Here is a 10,059-nt window from a genome sequence, read left to right as displayed (position 1 = left end):
CAACAGACTTATAAAAGATATCCATGATACAATGGCTGCTGGAAAAGACAAGTGTTTTGTTGTTGACTTACCATCCAGAAACTACTTTCTACATTCTTGTAGGTTGTGCAGGAGGCTCTACTTCTGCTTTTCAAAGATGTATTGTTGAATAACTGGGCATCTGTTTGCAACCATTTTCATGTGCGAGTGTAAACGTTGAGTTGGGGGACGTGGTCAGCAGCTGTTTGGATTTAAAGTGACATGAGGCCTTTTCATTCTGAAAGGCAGAACTGACCAGACTAGAATCTCATTATCTAGAATGATTTTGTGCAAAAAATATAACGATCCAACGATCTTAACTTGTTCACGGTAGAATAATAGACTCTGTTAAAGTAAACATTTTTACCTTTTGATTGCAACTCAAACTTAACATTGAACCAATGACTTTCAGATTTGTTTCCATTATTTATTATGCTAAGGAACAGCTTCACAAGTGGTTTTTATTTGCATGTGATTACTAAGAACAACTGGCCCCCTGGGTGTAAACGCAGCCATCCACCCGGTTTGTTCCAGTGGGGTGTGTCTGGAAATCATTATTTCCCATTATATCATCAGAGGTGATGTTGCGCTGCAGAGATACCTGTAGGTTTGGGTCGGGACTGTTTTTGTTCCCAGATTTGCTCAGACAGCAGTCTTTGTGCCCAGCCTGAGACTGTAAGGAGTGTGAGTCATCCGGTGAACGCCCGCCGCCGCTCCCTTGGCTCAGGTCAACATTCTTCTCACACCACTCACGTTGTCAGGAGGGTTGTCTGAGTTTTGTTTTCCCTACTGTCCTCTGTTATCATACCCAAAAAAGTGTCTACTTGCAGCAAAAATAATAATAAAAAGATGAGATGATGCTTGGTGAAAAGTGGGTCAAACTGATATTTTATTCCCGCGCCACAGCATCCGCTTTGTGTTTGCATGCATGTGAGACGCAGGTGTGTTGCAGTTAAGGCGTGTTTGCAGGAGGGAGGATGAAGTGACGGTTCTCCACATGGTGGCAAGACGTTCAAGGCCCAACCTGTTTGTCTGCTTCGGGAGGAGTATCCACCTGCCTGACAGGTGCTCCTCTCAGTGACAGCCAGGTGAGCCGTCAGCACAGACGCAACTTCAACCTGGAACAGCCGGATGGATCCCCAGGTCAGCTTTGCTTTTAATTTTGCTAAGTTTATATATTTTATTTTTATTTTTTTCAGGGAATGTGCTGCCTGGGCTTTGTTGATGTTTTGATAAATTTGTAGGTGAGAAAGCTGCTTTCCAGGTGTTGAGTTTCTGGCATGCAGACAGTTTCTGTCAAACCAGCATGAGATTTGGGCTCGGTTTCAGGCATGCTGTACTGCATCCAGCAGGTTTCAGCAGTTCGCCACAGATAAATATCTTCATAAGATTACGTAATGTGTAGAAGAGCTTAGAGTTGCTGAAAATCCATCTCCATAAGACTATCACTACTTTCTATTCTAGTAAAAGTGTCCATACTGCAAAAACACCAAGTCTTACCAAGTATTTCTGTTCCAGTTTCTAGTGCAAATATCTTAGTACGCTTGAAATAAGACAAAACTAACTTGTATGTAACTTTTCTGCAAGAAATAGCAGCTTATTTTGAGTAAATAATTCCTTAATTTTGATGAAAACGTCTTAATTCCACAGGCAGATTATTTCACTTATCAAAGGGAAAATGTAAAAATTAAGGAATAATTTACTACTACTCCTCCTCTTATGTTACTTGTAAATTAGCACACTTGAAATAACATGAAACTAATATATTTGCACTAGGAACTAGACCAAAAAAACCTGGCCAGATTTTGGGTTTTTGCAGTGTAAAAAAATTCTTCTAGTATTTTGTAAAAAAGACTAATCGAGTATTGCATAATTGATCATAAAATCTGGCCTAATATTTAAAATTATTGCCATTAGGTTGACAACAACGTAACTTTATGTGCAGATTCTGCAGATTCTGGTATTTTAAATAGTAGATTTTACTTTTAAAAAAATACGATAATTACAAAATAAGATAAATGTTTTCATATCTGCTTTTTTCTACATAAAACACTAGTCAATGTGCAATAAGGAGCTTCCGGTGACAATGTGAATAGTTTGCTGTATCTTCATGACCTGTTAATGTCTCAACAAATAGAAAATAAGAAAAAAACAAAGCGGTGTGAAAACAAGAGGTTTCACTTCAATATAAACTGTAGATTTGCATCTGCATCTGGTGCATTTTTGGTTAAAACTTGTTTGCTCTTTATTTATTGACTCTACTAGTAGTGGGTTCAATATTCAGAGAGTTTACTCTAGTAAAAGTAGTGATACTTAATAATAATATTGTTCAAGTAAAAGTAGAAAGTATGTAATTCATGTTTCTTTTTTCCGTTGCTAACTTTTGGTTTTGAAGAAGATATAATTAATTTACACACACCTACAGACTCTTCTCTCCACTCTTTACTTTCTTTCTTTAGAAATTAGAAGTGGTAATTCTGGTTAAACTCACTAAAAACCGGATAATCTGTGTCTGTCCTTGTATCACTTTTGCGTCTTTGGGTGAATTTAGCATTTAATATGTGATATTTAAAGCTGTAAACTGATTATTTAAATCTAAATAATCAGATTTAATAAACTGATTATTTAAATCTAAATAATCAGTTTGTGGAAACCAGTATTGATGGTGTTTTTAAACGCCATCAAACTTATTCTGAAACCGATATGGAGATTGTTAATCAGTTAGATAACCACAGAATTTGCATAACAATTGCTTTGTTGAATGTTAATGCATTATCAGCGGTCAATGAACAGATCTGCAGATGTGATTTTGAAATTTCATTATGAATCACTGATTCTCAGAGACCCGAGGACGTTATTTTAGTTTTAATTTAAGGGTTGATGGCCTGCCAACTTTTTTATTTGAACATTTTTAAATAAATATACCTTTTACCCAGGGAGTTACATAATGTACAAAAGTCTCAAGCCAGTGCCAGCAGCTGACAGTTGTAAAATTAAAGAGTTAAAATGCACAACCTAAATTATAACTGTTAAAAACAAGGCAAAACTACAAATAAAACCCTGTACATAATTACATTTGTGTAAATTCTATGTTAAAATATAATAGTTGTGAAGGAAAACACTAAGCTGATTCTAATTCATAAAAAAAGAGGACAAACTGTCCTTACTGGTTGCTATGGTAACCACCAACTGTCAAGAACAATGTAACTTATGTAGCAATAAAAGTCATTTTGAGTAAATGGCAGCTAATGTTCATCCATCCATTTTCTTTCACCCTTGTCCCTCAGTGGGGTCGGGAGGGTTGCTGGTGCCTATCTCCAGCTGGCGTGCCGGGCGAGAGGCGGGGTCACCCTGGACAGGTCGCCAGTCTGTCACAGGGCAACACAGAGACACACAGGACACACAACCATGCACACACACACCCATACCTAGGGGCAATTTRGASAGRCCAATTAACCTGACAGTCATGTTTTTGGACTGTGGGAGGAAACCGGAGTACCTGGAGAAAACCCACCATGCACAGGGAGAACATGCAAACTCCATGCAGAAAGACCGGGGCCGGGAATCGAACCAACAACCTTCTTGCTGCAAGGCAACAGCTCTACCAACTGCGCCACTGTGCAGCCCGCAGCTAATGTCAAGTTCCATTAAAAATTAGACTAATATTTAGTAGTAAGAGATTTTATGACTCTATTGTTCAGTCTTATTTAGTTTATGCTGAATGGTAACTGCACATAAATATGTCCAAAATTACTATGTCTTAAAACATAATAAGATATTAAATAAGGAGTGTAGGAACTTTGGAATGTCGTAAAGATGTCATAGTTATGTAGACCCAAATGCAGGAAGCAGCAGGCGGAAAAAGTGAAAATGTCTTTATACAAATAGATAAACCAAAGTCTTACACTGCTAGGAAACTAGCAACAACAACAACACAAAAGTACCAGAGACGCATAGATGAAAACAGCAGAAACCAAAGAGCAAGTGACGCAGAGGGAAAAGGGAGGATTCGACAAAGAACTAACAGATAACTGAGGTTTATAGCCTAGGAGGGTGATTACTGGACCTAAAAACAAGTGAGTCAGATTAACTGACAAACATTTAGAAGTGAGCTACTGAGCAATAATAGCTTAAAACAAGGACATGCAAAAAATCTGAGCAATCAGGGAACTTAAACAATAAGAAGACTAACAAACTAAGCCTGTAAACCACATAAGGTAAACCCTGATAGAAAGGACATCAGTAAATAAAATGAATATATAGTGACACAAAACTCGAAACTGGTTCTGACAAAGGGAGCATTGACGACCAATCCTTAAAGTTTCTAAACGAAATCACATGAATGTTTGTCATACGTTTAGGCTCTGCTAAGAAATCAACACGAGCATTAAAAAAATGGAACTTATGTCAATTAAATTCAAATTCAGTTTGGACTTATTTAGCCATTTTGTTTGCATCCGTTTTTAATGCTTTCTTGCAAGACGTAAAGGAAAGATGTTTCCGCTTGTCTTTATTTGTTAAACAATAAGTAAGAAGTTCATCTAAATGTTGTTTTTATAAGAAACTCGTCCAGCTCATTTTGTGTGATTATGAAATGACATAATGCGCCAGGACGTCTGCTGTATTAGAAAGCAGTCTCTATGGTTTCTCTGACTGTTTGCTTACGATAAAGAAACGCCTAAACAGCAGTTGTTCTCCACAGGAACCGGTTTCTGGTTTCCTTTACCCAGCGGCTAAAAGGCATAACTTACATACTTACAAAGTTTCCTGGGTGTTGCTTATCTGAATACACATAGCAAAAAAGAAAAAAATGCATGTTCTTCCCTAAGTCTTTCAGCTTTTCTAATATGTTTTAGGCAGACACATGTATTTTTCTACTTCTTTAAAGTGAAAACCTCAGTAAAGCTTTTTTTCCCCCTGAACTCAGTGAGTAAAAGAGAAACACCTGCTGCCAGGATTTAAGCTTTTATAGAGGCAACATGCATTACGTTTTGAAGACACTAACCTTTTGTCATTTGTGGTGAGTTTGATGATTTCCATTGACTACTTTTATTCTTTTTCTAGGTTTAGATCTACAAACGACCATCAAAAATATGGTAAGAAAATACAATTATGCAACAGTGCTTGAGTTTTTGTTTACCTTTTCACTTGTGGATAATCATGAACACTAAACAAATAATAATTTGTGTGCAGGCAACACATCGAAGGGGGCGGAGCCTCTCTGAGGCCTTGACCCTGGAGGAATCGGAGAACGGGGCGCTGGTCATTTCCAGCGCTACCGATTCCTCCCACAACCTGAAGGAAGGTATGAGCCCTCACTACTTCTTGTCCTCATTTCAAAAGTCAGATTGTTGTCGTGAGATTGATAGTTAAAAACATGCTGACTGTAATTTCTGGAGTTATCCGATGGGTGTGGCTTTAATTATGTGTGTGACTGTGACATTTTTCCCTCACATTTAAAAAATATTAATTTGGACCCAGCACTTTCTAAAGAATCCATTCCACTTGATTGATTATCAGCTAAAATCCACTGTGGATTTTCCTGGTTACCTACAACAACTCACCGCACCATAAATGTAAAAATCACCTGAATAACTCGTTTCAGGAGCTTAGAAACAATAAGAACGTATTTTATGTACTTTTCCCCAACAAAATATTTGTATTCCCCTCCAAAAAAGAAAATACTATTAAACCAGGGCACTTTGAATGCAACAGTGCCACTTAGTGGAAAGATAAGTATATTTAAAAAACAACTGTAACATCCATTTCCACATGCTAAAGATAATAAAAACATAAATTAGCTGTCTTCTGGTTTTATATGCAGTTCTGGTTTCTACATGTGCTAAAAGGCATCTGTGAAACAAAACTAACAGCAAACTAATAAGACGCAATTACAATAACTTGCCACAAGAGGGCTTGAAATAGCAACCATTGGACACAAAAGCAGGGGCGGATCTAGGAAAATATTTATGGGGTGGCAAGAGGGTAGCAGGGACTTTTTCAGGGGTGGCAGTATGTGTGTGTGTGTATATATATACACACAGACTAAATATTGTTTTTAACTTGTATTGTTTCAAAATTTGCTTCATGTAGCACCGAGGCTTAAATACAATTTCTTAATGTAGTATAGTTAATTATTTTTACGTCTTTCATACACCTCCTAATTGATATGTATTACTGGACTGGACTGCGCCTATTGGTCGCTATCAAATCAAATCAAATCAAATTTTATTTGTATAGCACATTTCAGCAGCAAGGCATTTCAAAGTGCTTTACATAAGTAAAATAAAAACAGAAATAATCAGTGAGAAAGAGAGAGATTTAAAAAAAATAAAATAAAAAAAATAAAAAATAAAAAATAAAAATCGCTATGTGATTCATTGTGTCCAGAAAACCATTTTATCCCAATAAAGGACAAGGAGAAATCTGTCACGAAAATATTAGTAGCGCCATCATTTGTTATTAGATATATCTATTAAATACGACTTAAAATAAAGATTAGAAAACTGATGTTTGATAAATTCTCCATGATACAAATCTATAAACAGTTTAGTTTCTGTTAGTTCTGTCAAGATGCAAGAAAGGACAAATTTCTATTTATATTGGTCAATCGTTTTATTTTAGGTATCCTGTAGGAGCCGTAGTTTGACGACTGTTATAAATATCACCACGTTTTGCAAACACAGGGGATTAGCTCAGTTTTTGTCGCTTGTTTTTAGGAATTGCAGTGGCTGCAGTGAGCCACAATAAGGGTACAATAAAGCTGATAAACAGGTGAAGAACCAAACTAGACAGAACCACTTCTGATTGTTTGCCAAGCCAAACATCCAATAAAAGTTCCACCAAGCCACTACTAAGGCACTGGGGTCTTGTTTCTCGAGACAGGCAAAAGACTGTTCAATGTCCAAACTTATTGATTGTTCTTGGTGATTTATTTTCCTCTTTCACCAAACAATTACAGAGATCAATCTTTCATTTGTTCTCAGGCTACCACTCTTGCTCTGGTAAAAACCATTTCCCACACAAATAAGTAGCAAAAACACTAAAACATGACATCCAGTTTGTTACATTATATTGTCAGGCTTAATGTCTATTTTGTGATTATTAATAAGTTTTCGCCTGAGCACAGCGGCGGTTGATTAGCTGATTTAAACAGCTGCTCTACTGATGACTTGGTGGGCGGGTTGCTTAGTGCTAACGAAACCAAAACACACCGCACTGCGCAGCACATGCTAAAGTTATCAAAGTCAATAGCAGGCCAGCAACAGTTAGGCTAGTATAACTGACCCACTGCTCTCTTGTTCAGTGTTTTCTTTAAGTTAAATCTTTTTCCTTACCTGTGAAATCTGAAGACCTTATATTACTATTATCTATGGTTGAATTAACTGCTAAACATTGCGTCCGTTGTTCTGATTTTTGCGTGATTGTAGTAGTTTCCTGACCACCGATATTCCTGACTCAATGGACAGCAATGGTGCATGTGTGACTTACAATAAATCACGTAATGTCCAGTCCAGTAATTTATATCCATCAATGCTGCTGCCTCGCGCTCTGTCCTTCTGTCGCACTTCCCGTTTCTTAGCAGTGTGTGTAAGGTTGCATTGTGTTGCATTCATTGTTGTCGGAAAAAAAAGATTCATGCGCTTAATGTCCGATTTGCCATAACTATTTATTGAATTCATTGTCACTAGCTGGGGTGGCAACAGGGGAAGCAAGGCTCTCGTTTGGGGTGGCAACTGCCACCCCATGCCACCCCAGTAGAGCCGCCCCTGCACAAAAGGGTAGATTAAAAGTTATATTTACGGTCAAAATAGCAGCGAAGTGTCACAGTAACAGTTGAGAATATATCCTGAACAATATCCCATCATGTTTAAAACAAAAGAGGAAATATGAGCAAAGCACCAACACCGTTTCGAAATATAACTTACCCTCACAATGCCGATGTGAGGAACAGGAAGTCACTTAGGCACAGGTTGACAAGAGCACACAATACCGGACCTTCAAAATAAAAGCTCAAAAGAAAAGAATTCACACATTTGAAATGATTAATTCCATAAGTAGTAGCATAAACTGGTTTATGTAACAGTGTATTTTTAACTCTTACTTGTGCTTTGCCAAGAAGTAAATGTGACTTGTGTCATGAGGTGGTTAAATCTCCTGGTTTATCTGTGCTAGTGGTTTAGTTGAAGTAGCTTGAAAGCTAATACTAATGCACTAAATATAACCATGTTGATACCCATCATGTTTCAGTGACACATCATGTGTTACAACGTAGTATATCGCCCTCAATTTGTTATTCCACACCTAAATGTACTAGTGGATTCATTGTTATTGTTGACTATTGCTAACTTGTTTGCTGATTTTGCCTAACTGGCCAGAGCAGAGCTTTGGTGAAAAAGCTCGAAGGACATCAGAAGAGTTTAAACTATTTATCCACTTCACCGCATCACGGGTGGAGAACAATGGCCCTAGCCTATGTGTCCACCCCTACACATTGAACAAATCAGTCAATATTTACGCAAATATCCATTTTCTTTCTTAGGGGATGAAATTTTGGGAGCAACGATAGATTTTAATCAGCTGTCAAAACAGGAGGTGATAAACGTGCTGAAACTGATGGAGCCATTTGATGACAAGGTCAAAGTTCTTACCAGAAGCTGCCTGAGCAAGAGTGTGGACAATTTGGACCAGTGTGCCAGAAATCCAGAAGCAGTACGTTGAACTTGATGGCGTAAAATTGATGCCTTTGACATTACATTCTAACCAACTAGTTTTGCCTTCAATTTCTAGATGCTGATGGATTCCTATACTAAACTCTACAATGCCAAAATAAAGAGGTTTGTGAAAGATGACTCATCTGCTGCTGGCAAAGCCGCCTCATCTAAGGTCAACCTAAAGCGTGACATGGGGCTGCCTCGCCTTGGAGTTGACTTTGGACTTCTAAAATCCACATCGCTGAGTGCAGATGTTGATGCAGATTCTGAGTTTGAGGTCAGAGATCTGACAGATGGCACCAATCTAAACCTTCCACCACTTGGTGGCAGTTTGAATGGACCTACCGCTGGTAACACCCTAGTGCAAAGACCAAGACTTGATGGTAGAAATCCACAGTCTCATCTTGGAGACTACCATCTCTCTCAGACATTACCAGATGATTTAAATGGCATAACTGCAGCTAGTGATCTGAAAATGCCAAATCTTGAAAAAGTTCTGGATACAGGATTGGCCTCAAAGGGTTCAGATGTGTTCCTTCCAGATCATGTTATAGAGGTTATGGGACCAGATGGAATGTCAACAGTTCCTAAAAGTAAACTCAGTCTAAAGCATGCCAAAAGACTGAAAATCCCAGATCTAAATTTAGATGATCCATCTGGTTTCGTTGAATCACCAAAATTTAGGCTGTCTGGGACACTACCTCAAATGGACCTAGGAAAAGTCAATGTGGATACGCCATCTGGGTCAGTCCAATTGCCTAATATGGATTACCCTGCTGAAAGTCTGGGTGCTGATAAAACAATTGATTTTAATGTTAAAACCCCTAAGATAAAAAGTGTCATGTCTGCATCTGATGCTAATTTATCCAAAGTCGACTTGAAGGGAGTAAATTTGGCCACTAATACTCCTTCAGCTAGTGTCAAAAGTCCAACTGGAAAGTACAAGGGTCCTAAATTTGCGATGCCCAAATTTGATTTGCCACATATTCAAGTCCCAGACTTAGATGCGGATATTTCAGGTCCATCTGGGAAATTTAAAAAGCCCAACGTAAACATGCCTGACTTGAGCCTTTCAGGACCAAAGATAGGTGGTCCAAACTTGGACCTTGGATCACCTGATCTGGATGTCTCTACACCTAATCTCAGAAGTGACTTTAAAACCCCCAAACTAGATGTCAGTGGCCCAAAGACTGACTTAGACATGCCCTCCGGCACCATAAAAATGCCTGAAATTGAAGGTCCTGACTGGGATGTTAAGGGTCCTTCTGGAAAACTTAAGATGCCAAAAAGGGACCTTTCAGGTACATTACCAAAAGGACCAAATTTA

General features: G+C 38.1%; 1 protein-coding gene across 1 annotated transcript; it reads left to right on the top strand.

The window, feature by feature from the left end:
* Positions 1-72: 72 nt before the first annotated feature.
* On the top strand, positions 73-10,053 carry LOC103470953 (neuroblast differentiation-associated protein AHNAK-like; the record flags this gene model as incomplete). The annotated part of the gene is made up of 5 exons (XM_017302836.1): positions 73-1,161; positions 5,083-5,114; positions 5,212-5,323; positions 8,561-8,730; positions 8,809-10,053. Coding segments are annotated over exons 2-5 (1,530 nt in total), but the record flags the coding sequence as incomplete, so codon positions are not given.
* Between the last annotated feature and the right edge of the window lie 6 nt (positions 10,054-10,059).

The sequence above is a fragment of the Poecilia reticulata genome, linkage group LG1, assembly GCF_000633615.1.
Source record: "Poecilia reticulata strain Guanapo linkage group LG1, Guppy_female_1.0+MT, whole genome shotgun sequence".
Classification (NCBI taxonomy): domain Eukaryota; kingdom Metazoa; phylum Chordata; class Actinopteri; order Cyprinodontiformes; family Poeciliidae; genus Poecilia; species Poecilia reticulata.
Note: the sequence above shows the minus strand (reverse complement) of the source record. Positions and strands in the feature narration are given on the sequence as shown.